The sequence below is a fragment of the Homarus americanus genome, unplaced genomic scaffold (assembly GCF_018991925.1).
Source record: "Homarus americanus isolate GMGI-L3 unplaced genomic scaffold, GMGI_Hamer_2.0 scaffold9777, whole genome shotgun sequence".
NCBI classification, from domain to species: Eukaryota; Metazoa; Arthropoda; class Malacostraca; order Decapoda; family Nephropidae; genus Homarus; species Homarus americanus.
The window spans coordinates 3,478-19,789 of record NW_024723587.1 but is presented as its reverse complement, the minus strand read 5'-3'; the positions used below and the strand labels follow the sequence as shown (position 1 = coordinate 19,789).

Sequence of the window (16,312 nt, the reverse complement as noted above, 5' to 3'; positions counted from 1 at the left end):
AGGTAGACTACTTACAGGCAAGTAAATTTTGCAATGAACAAAATTGAACCATGTTCAAGCAAACTCCTAAGAGCCAAGTGCAGTATTAACAGAACTCCGTAAAGTCAAGTTAAATCGTAAACCAAGAATTGCCCGTTTGTAACTATACCAAAGTTAAAGCAACATTTTATAATCTAACCGGTCGTGTCCTACATTTATGTATTAGTGTACACAGTACCTCGTATCAATTAGTGGAGTTACTTGGCACGTAGATAAACTCCACGTCTGCCAAAACCCGATTATTACAATATTCTTTAGAATGAGAAAAAATCTTCCAAAACGTCTCACGGCGCAAGTCTATTCTTCCCCGCCTTAAAGACCTGGTCTAGAGTACGTCCTCTAACTTAAGTCTTTGTTAAGGGATTGTTAATAACAGAATTTAATTGCTTACAGGAAGACAATGCAGACCTTGAATATTAAAAGTACCAAGCAAAGGCAATTTGTTTAACTATTATTTATAGAATTTAATGTACTCTGTAAATTCCTTAAAGTTTTTCATCTTCATTTAAAGAACAATAAAGCCATAACCAATTAAACTAACCATAAGTCTTGACGAGCCCAGGAGTCTGATGCATCTGAAACTTATACGCCAAACTAAGACGGGATGGCAACCATGAGAAGACTTCACAGCCTGCACCTTGCCGGGCTTCACATGGTAAGGATCACCGTTCACGAGTATCTAATATAGTTAAGGAAGAGATCACGTTAGTAGAAACAACACATGTTAATATATACTGGATAATACATTTCATTAATTTAAAAGAACATCGACTATAGAACAAATTTTAAAACTAAATCTTACGTCGAAGACAGAGCTATGCGTCAGTGTTATGACCGTGTGTTCGTCGTTCTTAAATGTGCAAATGTCAAGGCAGGATGCTTTACGGTTGCAGGGTCTGAAATCACCGAAGACTCCAATCTCAGGAAATTCAGTAGAGTCGCTCTGGGCCAAGGAGTAGTTACAGGTTCCATGCCATTCGTATTTGTAGTCATCGAAGGTGATCATATGAGGGTCATTGTCGAGGGAACATACGTTACCTGGGGATGGTAAATCAAGTTTATACCATCAAGTGCTACCAGTGTTTTTAGTGCGGAATTAAATGCCTAGTATGTGGATAAATCTAGACTAAGAAAAATATTGTACTATTAAGAATAAATTTTAAATCCATCTTCTGTTGAAAATAATACAAGAAAATAAAGTTAATCGAAGAATAAAAGCAGATTAATTGCGGGAATTTGGCAGGAGTGACTAGCGGCCGAGCATATAGTTCATACCAATTCCAAAGTAGTGTGCAAAGTTAATGTCGTAATGAAGTTTAAAAGAATACCGTGCTGTTACCGCCTTGTGTACAGATGGTATATTTATCGACTGCTCAAAGGCTTTAGTCAATGAAGACACCATTTTAGTTTCCAGAGCAGTTTAACGCGTCGAGCCTTCACTGGAAACCCCTGCAAGCAAACCAAATACATCTACTAAAAGAACTTTTAAACTGGCAAATGATGTCTAGTCAATAGCAACTCACAGCAGTCGTCTATTTCGTCCATTGGTTCCCAGCACGTGTTTTTGCAGGTCATGGTGATACAGTGAGCTGAAAGTTCCGCTCCTTGTGGATACATCTGTCCGTCGAACTCACAGCCTGAACGAAGAGTCATCGTTTAGTATTAAACTAGTTTTTCACTATCTACACTCCTACAGTATACTATATTATGGTTGTAGATGTTCTATAATGAATAGTATCGTCAGAACACAGCACTAAGGTCCTTGTAGAAGTTCCTAGTTATAGGGCTAAGATAGGTTTGTGTAGAGATCAACCACAATATTCTGCTCTCCTTTAGCGTTCCACGAACCCAGAGACACGCTGAAACCAGGAGTTACCAATGCACTCTGCGGTCCAGTTAGAATCTTCGGGCTCATTATGGAATAGAGGCAACGGGAACTATGGGAGGGTGCTAGGAAAGCCAAGGTAAACTCGCAAAAAAGAGTTTTAGAATGTCAAAATTGTAATCACGTATTCAATCCACCCAGATATCTTCCTGCAAGGCAACTTATCTACCACTCAGATCGTGGTACGGGAAAGGAGCGATAACCTACCGAAGCTATCACCGCATATACTTTTCAAATTACCCCGCAAATTTCATAGTTAAACACGGGAGTGTGATCCACGTTTTATAAACCGTACAAATCTAGACTTGAAGTTAAAAACCAGTTAAATTCATTATCTACCACTACTGGTGGTTGTGCGAGAGTCTTCACAAAACAAGGTTTAAATCTAGTAACCAGAAAACAAATTACTCACAGTTCCTGTCTCCTGGTGTCTCCAAGTACCGACGTTCAACCTTGCCATGGTTACATACAAGCTGCATACAGATCTTTGGTAGGCTCAGGACTACGGCACCGTGCGGGAAGGTGTCATCACCATAACAGCAATCTTTCCGACCGCTATTAACAGTTTTTACGAGATCCACACCTGTTCGAAATTAAACGTGTGTAGCAACTAAACATGAATACAAAATTTTTCAAAGTTAAATTTAATTAAAAAGAAACCACTTATGAACAAATGTTTGAATAGACTTACAGCAGAATCCCACTAATGAAAGTAACAGAAATGCGGTTGTCAACCCCATCATGACGACCTGGGAAATAAAAATAAAAATTTAAGTTTCTTAAGACTCGAAAACTTAAAAATTTAATAATTTACTGACAATGCAGCAGATGAACTTAATTGGTAAAGAATACCATTTCCACTTACTGTCGACCAGTTTACTGGAATATATTTATGAAATACATGCATCAGCCTCAAGCACTTTATAAAAATAACACCATGTTTGTGAAGAGAACCGCTTAAAGTGGATTAGTTTGACAATTACACGCTTTCACAAACATCTCCCATTTCGTGAAATACAGTAAAAAATTGACAATAATTTGCGCCAAAAGTAAAAATATTTTTCAAATTATTAATGCTATGGCTACTCTATTTGACGAGTGGTTTTCATGGTAAGTCAGCAATTACGATAACTGTTTATAAATGGTAATGTTAATACAAGAAGCTTATGGTTAATTTCTAGGTCAAGTCATTGGCTTTCATTTGTGCAAGGATGGGCAAGTTAGTTATCAATTTAAAAACTTTAGGTATAATAGTCGATAAGGCAAATTCTATTACAAAGCTGGACAAGATTAATTTTTAAATTTAATTCATAAATTGTTATATCTGATTTAACTTTAGATAATTTTTAGGCACTTACAAATATCACGTCTTGAGACAACTTACACCATCGAGAGATGAATTAGGACCGCTTACAAGATTACTTAATACACCTACGAACGCTCCACAAAATTTGACCTATATTAGCAAATTCGATTAAAAACGGCATATAACTTCGGTTAATAAGCAGAAACAAGAATCTACTTCAACTTAATAAACCAAACAACTAAAAACAAAAACATAAGACAAAATTCACAAATCAAAAAAACGAAACACAAATCAAAAACAAACATAAGTAAATTCCTTACCTTTCTTAGTCAAAAGCAGAGCACTGACTGACACATCAACACAAAACCTGTCTCATTTTATAGGGTTGTCTGCACGCTGATTGGCTAGAATTTGGGGAACGAAGATCCTGATTGGTGGGAATTGATGAAATTGGGGCACAACCCAATTGCTCATTGTTTCCACCACTTAGGAAGGTTGTCGGGGCTTTCCGTGGCTTAATTCTGTAGCCACCAAAATTTAATCAACGAAAAACAATCAGAGAAGCAATAATGATAATGAAATAATATAAAAATAGGTTGATAACACTATTATACCAGTACGAATCTAACTAGTGATTCCGCTTGTCCAGTTGAACGCCACGTCGTAAACAAATAAAAATAAACAAAATATCAAGATTAAATTTTCTCGGTACTCCTCCAGGTACTCTCCGTCTATAGTGACAGGTGAGCAAACATCCCCGTGTTAGTTACTTCTTATTTCCCGTTTTGGTCAACAAATAACAGAAAATGGGAGGGAAAGTCAAGACACTATACACGTCAAGCTGAGAGGAAGTACCTGCTTCCTTGCCCCAATAACAATAATAATAAATAACGATAATAACAAATAAATATAATAATACTTGTAACAACAATAACAATAAATGATGATTATGGATACAGTAGACAGACGGGTTTAAATAAATTAATGAAACAAACTTTACTTTGAGATACACGCCAGGAAGCACACCATCACGAGGTAAATTACTGGGTGCCATTCTCATTATCTTATTACATCCTCACCTCGGTACGGGAGTGTTACCCTTATAACCAAGACTCATATCAAGGAATAACTCGACGTAATGATCACCCTCCATGGTGCTCCTTTCAAACTGAAGAGAAACTTGAAGAAAAAAGAGCATAAGGCAGTCTATTGGATAGATATGTAGGTGGATACATATATTAATAGTTATACTTAAAATTTAGTCGATAAATGAATATCCTGTATAGACACGTATGTAAGTATACAGTGACCAAGGCAGCATATATGAGCATAACAATGGATAATATATAAAAGAATAAAGGTTGATAAATAGAGACACTTCGATAGATATATAAAATAAAATATATAGGTAAACAGATGGCTTGATTAATAGATAGATAGGCATAATTCATCCACACGCTAACTACCATCACGTAAACTACCACCCGTTCACGTCCTCTGATTTAACTTCTTTACACAATTACATTTCCCGTGTGTGTGTGTGTGTGTGTTTTCAGTGACTCAGGTTGGTACACACGCTCAGGGAATCCTTCTAGTTGGCACAGTTCGTGTTAAAGGAACGATGATACTTGAACTGATTCTCTGCTCAGTTTAATACATATAGAGGTATAAATGTTATGCTTTTATGTGTAAATACTTTGAGTACTTTATGAATATTATTTGTCAATGTGTTTATTTTTATAGTCGTTCCTTACGTGTGTTAAAGATTTTTATTTTACCTCGGTAAGTGTTTAGTGCTTAGTGGTGGTGAGGGTGAGGGAGGAGTGTAGGTGGGGGTGAGGGAGGAGTGTGGGTGAGGGTGAGGGTGACGAAGGAATGTGGGTGAGGGTGTGTAATAAAGCCACTTCGGTCACCTTTAACGAAATTCCCTTTAAATTCTGGTGTTCGTCTGGCAGGGAAGAGAACTTACTGAGAGGGTTGGCGCTATTGCAGTTTCCTCAGTTAAGAAACAGCTCAAGAAAATAATCACGGTCGATTCTCCATCTTTTCAAAACTTTGACTTGGGCACTTGTGATCCACCAAATATATCTGTAATTGAGTCCAATGGAAAGTTGATCGGGGCCTTTCAACCACGCGAAACTCTGGTGTTCGACTTGGTAAGACGCTGAAAAGATATCCTTGATTTTTTTTTACACACGTCTGTGATACAACTATTGGTTAAAAGTATTTCTCGACGTAAGATTCTGATAAAACTAATGGTTAATGGTATTTTTTGAAACCCTTCATGATTTTTCCTAACATTTACTCAACAAACTGAACCAGAAATAACCTAACAGCCAGTTTATCTTTTATATTTATTTTTCTCCTTTTTAACACCAGTGACGATAACATTAAAAAAAGTGTAAGATATTAAATATTTATTATAAACCATGAAAGTGGGTTCCATAGTCATGACTGCCCGTTAGGGACAGTGTAAATACAGCCTTCGATTATAAATTTAGGTACCCATTTATACAGTTGGGTGAACTGGGAGTGACCGGGCATAGAATCACCGGCCCCCGGAAAAGGTGGAGAACGCTATGGTGCTGGGATTTTTTTTTTTTAATTTTTGACGTTTGACAAAATTCCTGAAATAAATTTAAAACTAATAGGAATATTTTTGGATAGGCTTTATATAAGTATAAGTACACCAAAGAATAACATATAATATTTGGCTTTATTTAACACCAGCTGTTACTGTTCGGAACACCAGCTGTTATGTTCAGAACACCAGTCGTTATCTTTATTACAGTAAATTTCATTAGAGTAAAGTGACTTTTAGTAACCTTTTGGTTATCAAGTTCGTACAGTAGCCATAAAGTCAGATAAAGTTTATGTGTTAAATAAAGCCAAATATTATATGTTATTCTTTGGTGTACTTATACTTATATAAAGCCTATCCAAAAATATTCCTATTAGTTTTAAATTTATTTCAGGAATTTTGTCAAACGTCAAAAATTAAAAAAAAAAATCCCAGCACCATAGCGTTCTCCACCTTTTCCGGGGGCCGGTGATTCTATGCCCGGTCACTCCCAGTTCACCCAACTGTATAAATGGGTACCTAAATTTATAATCGAAGGCTGTATTTACACTGTCCCTAACGGGCAGTCATGACTATGGAACCCACTTTCATGGTTTATAATAAATATTTAATATCTTACACTTTTTTTAATGTTATCGTCACTGGTGTTAAAAAGGAGAAAAATAAATATAAAAGATAAACTGGCTGTTAGGTTATTTCTGGTTCAGTTTGTTGAGTAAATGTTAGGAAAAATCATGAAGGGTTTCAAAAAATACCATTAACCATTAGTTTTATCAGAATCTTACGTCGAGAAATACTTTTAACCAATAGTTGTATCACAGACGTGTGTAAAAAAAAATCAAGGATATCTTTTCAGCGTCTTACCAAGTCGAACACCAGAGTTTCGCGTGGTTGAAAGGCCCCGATCAACTTTCCATTGGACTCAATTACAGATATATTTGGTGGATCACAAGTGCCCAAGTCAAAGTTTTGAAAAGATGGAGAATCGACCGTGATTATTTTCTTGAGCTGTTTCTTAACTGAGGAAACTGCAATAGCGTCAACCCTCTCAGTAAGTTCTCTTCCCTGCCAGACGAACACCAGAATTTAAAGGGAATTTCGTTAAAGGTGACCGAAGTGGCTTTATTACACACCCTCACCCTCACCCACATTCCTTCGTCACCCTCACCCTCACCCACACTCCTCCCTCACCCCCACCTACACTCCTCCCTCACCCTCACCACCACTAAGCACTAAACACTTACCGAGGTAAAATAAAAATCTTTAACACACGTAAGGAACGACTATAAAAATAAACACATTGACAAATAATATTCATAAAGTACTCAAAGTATTTACACATAAAAGCATAACATTTATACCTCTATATGTATTAAACTGAGCAGAGAATCAGTTCAAGTATCATCGTTCTCTCCCCTTCCTACTCCACATATCAAGAAGCGCTCAACACACTGACCCTTTCGACTCTCACTGACCATCACCACGACCTCATCTGCAAATTTGGTAAGAAGCTTCTACACCATCCCCGACACCGGCCCCTACTACCACCTGAGATCCCCTGTCCGAGAATTGCTGTTCGACACCACAACCGCATCCAGCCCATACGTGCACGAACTGATCGCTATAAGAACAGCCCAGTCCCAACCATTGTAAAAATTATCAATAACATGTAATAAACCAGTGTATTCACTCCCAGTAAACACTGCTCCCTACACTGTCACTATGTTGAAATGAACTGTATTTTGAGCTGATCCCCATCTAAGTTACTATATGTCTTATTTGTGTCACTTATGTCACTTGTATATTATTTGTAATTCGTAACCCATTCCCCAAATATGTAACTGTATATTTTCAGCCTTCTGGCTGCCAAGCTCTTTCAATAAAACCGTTAATTATTATTATTATTATTATAGAAGGAGAGGACAGAGGGACAGAAGGAGCCGCATGACACACACACAGATGAAAGAGACAGAATAACACAGTTTTAGGACAGGATCTCACCCTTTTAATTCTCTAATCTTAGTTAATGGACCGTGATTGGGAAGTCCCATTTAAAGGGATTGACGAATTTCAACCTGACTGAAAACGGGTTACAAAGTTAATGGACTCTAAATCTGATTATTCTTTTATTATATTTTTTTCTTCGTTCTAATGATTTTTTTTATGTAAATGCTATTTGAATGTATTCATTTTCATACCTCGGGTTTCGATTTTTTTTGGAGGGGGGGGGGGTGCGTTATGATTTCACTGCAGGTACCGGGTAACCGTCTGCCCCTATCTGCCTACTGAGACGCTGTCTGTTTATCCGTATGTTTCTCTGCCTGTCTGTCTGTCCCTGTTTAACTATATGTTTATCTGACTGTCTATCCATTACTTTCTATATGTCTATCTGTCTGTCCGTCTTTGTTCCTCTTTGTCTGTCTGATTATCTTTGCATATTTAATTCTGTCTGTCTGTCTGTTTCTCAGTTTGTCAGTTCACGTCATTTTGCCTCGTCTATCTATTTGTCTATCTCGCTCTGCCTGCCTTTCTGTCTGTCTATCCCTGTCATTTTGTCTGTCCATTCGTCTGCCAGTGTTTGCCTCGTCTAGTCATTACTCAACACGACCCTGTAACTCAACCTTTCAGCGAAGTCGTTAATACTAACACACCTCCCACACGTACCTCTCCCTTCCTTCCTCCCTTACTCGCTACGTTCCTCTTCCCTCTTTCTTTCCTTTTATGCTCTACACACTTCCCCTATTCCTTACTTCCCCCCTTTCTTTCTCCTTCATACCCCTCCTCTCCCAGTGTTTTACATCAACATCTCCTCTCCCTTCTTCCCTCTCCCTCACCTCTCCTTCTGCCCCCCCCCCTGCCCACTCCACCTACACTTATTTCCAAACCCTGGCCCTTTTTTTCCTTTATAATTTAACCCTTCTCTTCCCCCTTTCCCTACCACGCCTCTTCTCTCTTTCCCTTCCCCTAATTCTCGCCTTCCGCTTCCATTCTCTATCCACTTGCTACTCTACCTCCACCCATTACTTCCTTCCTTTCCTCTTCCTCCCCTCCCCTACCCTACCACATCCTTGTTCCCTCTTCTTATCCTACCTCTCGTCCTCTTCCTCTCTCCTTGCCCCTCCTCTTTCCCTCCACCTTCCCCTTATTACACCTGACTCACTTTTCCTCTCACCACTATCACCTTCTCCAACCCCTCCTCCCCCAACTCTGTTGCCGAGGGTAGGAAGATGTGATATAGAGGCTAAAACTCTGTATCCAAATATTTTTCCCTCTTCGCTGTCTCTCCTCCTTCCATTATCTCTTCCTCCTTCCCTCCTTCCCCCTTACCGTCCAGGGTGTCTCCTGGGACTCGTACTAGTGAGTCTCGAGTGGTAACGAAGCTCCGACTCGATGCTTCGAGCCCTTTTGATTTTGTTTCCTTCCATTTTTGTTTCGAGTAGTATGATTGGTGTTTGTTTTATGGCGGCAAACACACACACACCTTCTCCTATCACCGAAACTGTTCAGTCCTTCATCTTTACTTTGATAAATCGTTATATTACCTACAGAGTGATAAGCGCCACCATGAAAGTATGACCCCAATTAAAAAGGTAGCATGTAATAATGTGTCAAACCTTCCTAGGAGTCATTCGTATCGGGTCCGGAATTGAACTTGATGTGATCTACTCATAACCTAACCTAACCTAACCTAACCTAACCTAAGCTAATATATCCGTAATATTGTCCATCTTAACCCAAACTAATCTAACGAAACCTGATTTTAACACATCCTAACCTTACCTATATATAATCACTAAACCAGACCTCCGGGGTTATAAGTATGTAAATAAGGCTCTAGTTCCGGGTTTGATTCGAATCTGGGTCCGGGTTTTATTTTTAGCTGGGCGATACTCACTACTCTCACGCCAGCAGCGGTAAAAATATCAAGTCGAGTCTCCATCATGTTGGCAATGTATGGTGTCACCGTGGAGGTAGGGAGCCCTTTTACCCTCGTTCACGATTACTGTGTTTTATGTGAGTATTTGGTTCCCTACACACACACAGTTCTCTCAATCCCTCTTTTTCACTTTCTCTCTCACTCTCTTTTCTCTCCTTTCTCTCTCATCTCTCTCCCTGTTTCGCTCTTTTTCTCTCTCGCCCTTTTTCTCTCTCTTACTGCTTCTCTCAATTTCTCGTTTTTTGTGGCACTCTCTCTCTCTCTCTTTGTTTCGATCGCTCTCTCTCTCTCTCTCTCTCTCTCTCTCTCTCTCTCTCACACACACATTCTATACCTCTGTTCCTCTCCCACATCCTCTCTTATACCATTCTTCCTACAAAAATCCTTCTCTTCTCCCTCTCCTTCCCCTCATTCCTACACTCTCTCTCTCTCCTTTTTCTCCTCCTCCTTCCCTCATTTCTCTACATCCCCTCCTCTCTTACACTCTTTCCTTCACATTTTCTCAGCTCTCAATTTTTTTAGAGAGTTTAATTTAATGCCGATATCCAAAAAGTTCTATCGCTCATAACTCTTCAGTGTTGGTGGTCTCTAATTACTAATCTGTACACGCCCTTATAGACCTAATTGTTGAAGTGCAGTAATAACATAATAACTTCAAAAACGACCCCTGATATCCAAGACTTTCCCTGATACTAACACCCAGGAAGGTAAGGGTTGCTCACACACACATATATGTTTTAACACAAACACTATTTTCCGGCGCCGTAAACAGATTGCCAGGGCGCTGCTCGCACGCCAGACTAACAAGCGAGAAGGTTGTTGGGGAAATAACACTCGCGGGTCCTAGAGAGTGCAGTAAGTGGTGGAGATATTTATGTATGCAAATGAGCTAAGATAGGAGAGTGTTGTTGTGTGTTGCAGTCTGCAGCCTTTTTAGCAGGTCTACTTTATATATATATATATATATATATATATATATATATATATATATATATATATATATATATATATATATATATATATATATATATATAGGTGTGTGTGTGTGTGTGTATGTGAGTGTGTGTGTGTGTTTACACATGCATGTATACATACTGTATATGCTTGGATTTATACACAATTTCCTCTCCCTCTCCACTTTCTGTCTCTTCCTTTACTAACTCTTCCCTTTCTCTCGTTAATTATGTCTATACTCATCGCTAAGCTTTTTCCTTCCTCATCTCTCCCTCTGCCTCTTTTCGCCTCCTTTATATCATCCCGTTGTGTCCTTTTCTTTGTCAGTTCTCCTTCCTCCATAAGCAGTGATGGTGGCAGGTTCATCCTCTACACTCTCTTCTCTCCAGCTCAAAGTGTCTTTCTCCTTCTCTCTTGTGTGTAGTGATGTCCTTTGATCTGCAGCGGCGCTCTCTCGCCTGATTTGGTGTCTGTGGCGAGAAGTGTAGCTCTTCTCTTGAGTCACATACTATCTATCTATCTATCTGTCTATCTATCTATCTATCTATCTATCTATCTATCTATCTATCTATATAATATATATAGACAAAGAGATACAGACAGACAGACAGACAAACTTATCTTCTTAACTGAAAAAGAAAGTTTTTTTTTTTCATTTGCATTATATGAAACACTATTTCCGCTTGATTACAATGACTTATGTCGTCATACTCAAGGGATGTGGTGCTGGTCGTCTTCTATATCACTTCATAATAGATAAACAATACGAAAGTCAGAATTTGCTGCTTAAGTTGTGACTAAACAGTAACTGAAGTCGCTAGTTAACACCGTTTTATTTGAACTAATCTAATAATATTTACTCTCGCCTTATACATGTTAATACTTTCTTGTGATAAGTTCAATAAATTCTTCTTTCCTTCCTTTTGTCCCTCCTCCAGACTCTTTCCCTCACACGAGCTGCATGACCTAGTGTCAAGGAATAGTCCTAGAAGACCATACAACTCGCCAACTGCACTGGCTAACCATTACCCCGGAATACGATCCGCAAATCGATTAACATCCAGGTTCCCAATTACTTCTGGGTAGACAGAGGCAACTGGCGTAAAGAAATTTGCCCATAGCTTCACCCTGCCCGGGCATCGAACTCGGGTTCACTCGCTTGTGAGGCGAGCATGCTGATCATTACACCACAGGTTGCCATCGCACCAGAGGTATTGATATATCGGCTGTGTGAAATGTGGTCTAGGATCTTCTTCTTCTTCTTCTTCTTTATTATTATTATTATTATTAGTAGTAGTAGTAGTAGTAGCTATAGCGCAGGAGGTGGGCGCCTCGAACTGGTTAACTACGTTACCGATAAGGGCAAATGGTTTCAGCCTTAACAAACAAGAATTTACAGATGCCATTGCTCTAAGGTACGGTTGGCCAGTAGATGGTTTGCCCTCCCAATGCGTGTGTGGCTATTCCTATGATGGCGATCACGCCATGGTTTGCAAGAAGGGGGGCTTCATATGCATGAGGCATGACGAGGTAAGGGATCTCACAGCAAATATGTTGAAGGAAACCTGCCGGGACGTCATGGTAGAACCGACCCTCCTTCCACTGGATGGCGAGATCCTCCAACACAGGACTTCAAACACATCTAACGAAGCCCGTGTGGACGTCAGTGCTCGAGGATTCTGGACGCGGGGACAGCGAGCCTTCTTCGACATCAGGATTTTTGATCCCATGGCCGTTTGTCACCGTAACCTAGCTCTCGATGCTGCACATAGGAGGAACGAGAACGACAAGAGAAGGGCATATGGGGAGAGAATTCAAAATGTCGATCAAGGCAGCTTCACTCCGCTAGTGTTCACAACCTCTGGTGGGATGGGCCCAAGCGCAAGATGTTTCTACGCCAGACTCGCGGAGCTGATCTCCGAACAGAAGCAGCAGCCCAGAAGTTATGTCACAGCCTGGATGAGATGTCGACTGTCCTTCTCTCTCCTTCGGTCGGCTTTGCTCTGCCTCAGGGGAACGAGAGCTTCTGCCCCTACTCCGTCAACTGCTGCAGATATCGACTATGAGGCTACAGTCACCGAATGCCGCATCGATCTGCGGCTCAACTAATTTAACACAGATAGGATAGTTGCTTATGTATTAGGATATTTAATATTAAGGTAAATAAATGGTGGCGAAGGTGTGGCTATTGGGGGAGGCTGGAGGCCACGTTTCAAAAAAAAAAAAAAAAAAAAAAAGTAGTAGTAGTAGTAGTAGTATTACCGTTACTAAGTCAACAATAGGTCTGTCTTAAACACAAATAAACAATACAGTCAATTCCTTTATACAGTAACACGGCAAGATTTCCCAAGATTACCTTGGGTATACAGTACAATCATACTATCAATTTCCACCTTTTCGCTTGACCAAACTCTATCAAGCTGGACCTACAGTATATTAGACGCACCTGATTGCTGCTTGATTGGTTCACGTTATCCAGGTAGAGAGAAGTCGTTATTCAGCCACTGAGTCGGTTGGCACGGGGTGAACGTAGTTGAGATTTAATATACTGTAATATACAGTAGTTCAAAGGCACTTTAGAATATGTACTGTATGTCTAGTATTCCAATATGTGTTTTTGTAGTTTTGTATTTTATTTAGAGTTGCTTTATGGTGATCAAATTTTTGAAGACGATGATTTAAACCTTAGAGGATGAATGATCACCCCTTTCATGTGTAAAGCTCTAACTCATTCTTTTGTTTAATAGTTATCCTCAAAGGGTTAAACCATCGTCCTCAAAAAGTTAAACCAACGTCCTCAAAAAAGTTAAACCATCGTCCTCAAAAAAGGTTAAACCATCGTCCTCAAAAAGTTAAACCAACGTCCTCAAAAAAGTTAAACCATCGTCCTCAAAAAAGGTTAAACCATCGTCCTCAAAAAGTTAAACCAATGTCCTCAAAAAATTTAAACCATCGTCCTCAAAAAGTTAAACCATCGTCCTCAAAAACTTAAACCATCGTCCTCAAAAAAGTTAAACCTTCGTCCTCAAAAAGTTAAACTATCGTCCTCAAAGGGTTAAACCATCGTCCTCAAAAAAGTTAAACCATCGTTGTTGTTAAAGGGCGGAATAAAATAGATATCTTCGCTCACCCGAAATTTATCAAACTTCTTGTGGACTTTAATACCAAAATGCTTTACAGTGGTTCCTTCCTTCCCTTAGGTATGATCCATTGAACAGACAGCGTCATTATCTCTTCTATTTTGTTTATCTAACCTAACCTAGCCTAACCTAACCTAATCTAACCTTACCTAACCTAACCTAAAGAAGTATTGAAAAGGATAGAATGAAAAAGACAAACAGACAGACAGACAGACAGTGAAAGAGAGAGTGAAAGTCAATTAGAATAAAATGCAGAAAAAGCGTGTGAGAGAGACTCTCAATCCTCTTTAACCGTCTTCGACAAAATCCAGTCCAAAGCTCTTAGCCTGACTAACCGGCCAAGCCCACACTTTGTTCCTCCCATTTCTTCCTCCTATTTTATCATCGCCTCCTCTTGTGTCACTTCCTTTTATCCTTCCGTTCTCTTATACTTCCTTTTCCTATTCTTTTTTTTCTCTTGTCCTTCCTTTCTTTTATATGTCCTTCATTTTTCCACTTTTATATTTTTTTTTCTCCCTCTCATCATTCCCCTTTTGTTCCTTATTTTGTTTTCCTTCTTCTGTTACATAATTTTTCTATGTTTCTTCTCTTCTATTACTCTCAGTTTCTGTAATTCCTTATTCTTCTGTTTCTATTTAATCGTATTACTTCCTTTTATTCCTTCCTCTCTTCCTCTCGCTTACACGTATCATCACTTCTTTCTTCCATCCCTTCTATCTTCCATCTATCACTGTTTCTTCCATAACTTGTTTTTTTATCACTTCTTCCATCCTTCACTTCTTTCTTTCTTTCTTGTATCATTTATTTCTTTTATTCTCTTCTGTCTTCTATCACTTCCAGAGCTTTTGACTCGAACTGGGACCTCTTGATCTACTTCGTCAAAAACATCACAGTAAAGCTAACAAACAACAACAATAACGACCACCATCACCAATAGCAACATCACCATTAACAAGAACAACAACAACACCAACACCACCACCACCACCACCAACAACAACAACAACAATAACACCTCCACCACCAATAGCAACATCACCATTAACAAGAACAACAACAACACCAACACCACCACCACCACCAACAACAACAACAACAGCAGTTTCACCAACAATAACAGCACCACCGCCAACAACAACAACAGCACTTTCACCAACAATACAGCACCACCACCACCGCCAACAACAACAACAGCACCTTCACCAACAATAACAGCACCACCATTACCAATTACAGCACCACCAACAATAACACCACCACCACCACCAACATCAACAACAGCAACAGCAGCTAGATAAACGAACACAGCACAGCATACTTTACCCCAGAGAAGATCAGTAGAATTCGCGCTGTGCAGTCAAAAGGCGACACACTTCAAAGTCCCGGGAGCACGAGAACAGCGCCATCACAGAGCCAAACGAATACCAGCATAGAAACTGCACAGCACCACTAAAACGCAAACCAAAGCACAAACACACACACAGCACCATCAAAGCATCAGCACAGCAGCAGTAACAGCATCAACAGGAGCACCAAACAAGAGACATACTCAACACCATCACAGCATCGGCACAGCACCAAACAAAAGCGTGGCGATTAGTGTACTCTACTGAGACCAACGGAGCTCAAGCAACACGGTGGAAGGTCGCCGGTCACTCACATCAAAGACCCGTCAGCTACCAGCCATCCCTTGATCAAATGCTCTCTTCGCCAGGTCTGTGTGTGGAGCAAGCGCTAGTGTGTGTGTGTGTGTGTGTATGTGTGTGCGTGTGAAATACGATCTCTCTCTCTCTCTCTCTTTCATGGATTCACTTTTTCTCTTTGCTCATTCTCCCTTCACAGATGTGTTTTTTACCAAGAGCGAGTGTGAGTTGTGATTACTCAGAAAATATGTAAGAAAAACATACACCAAAAATAAGCTGAAAAAACAAAAGGTAAATTACATCTTACATGTGAAGAAATATAAAAACACGAATGTCACCTCCCCAATAAGTGATGGGTGATAGTTCTGGTTACGTGTACAGTAGTTATATAAGCGCCTGACTCCCACGACCAAACTGTGACATAAGTAACTCTTGTTGTTTTGTCTTGAGGTGTCTTGGTAATGGGGGTAAATATTTTTTTGTTTCCGGATTACTTGATGAATAAACCCAAAGCTAATTTAAATTTACTCTACCTGGAGGTTGGTTAGGTTTAGTTAAGCTGTTCTTGTTATTTTAGGTCATGTTAGGTGAAGTTATAGTTAGGTCAAAGTTAGAAGGGTTAATTCTAAGGTAAGATAAGCTGGGGGGTTAAACTTCAGGTGATACATGTTTCCTGTGCTAAGTGATTATAAAACAATTTGATTAAGACGATACATTCATGATTCCACTATAATATGGACATTAGTGTATCTGTATTTCTGATGATTCTGTCACCGTAAGGAAATGACTGTACTTGTTATTGTTATTTAAACCTGTAATTGTTTTGA

At 39.4% G+C, this 16,312-nt stretch overlaps 1 protein-coding gene across 1 annotated transcript; it reads right to left on the bottom strand.

The window, feature by feature from the left end:
* Positions 1-580: 580 nt before the first annotated feature.
* Positions 581-3,582, bottom strand: LOC121863679 (otogelin-like; the record flags this gene model as incomplete). The annotated part of the gene is made up of 6 exons (XM_042362423.1): positions 3,551-3,582; positions 2,616-2,673; positions 2,337-2,507; positions 1,563-1,676; positions 842-1,077; positions 581-718 (listed from the first exon to the last, which is right to left on the bottom strand). Coding segments are annotated over exons 2-6 (711 nt in total), but the record flags the coding sequence as incomplete, so codon positions are not given.
* Between the last annotated feature and the right edge of the window lie 12,730 nt (positions 3,583-16,312).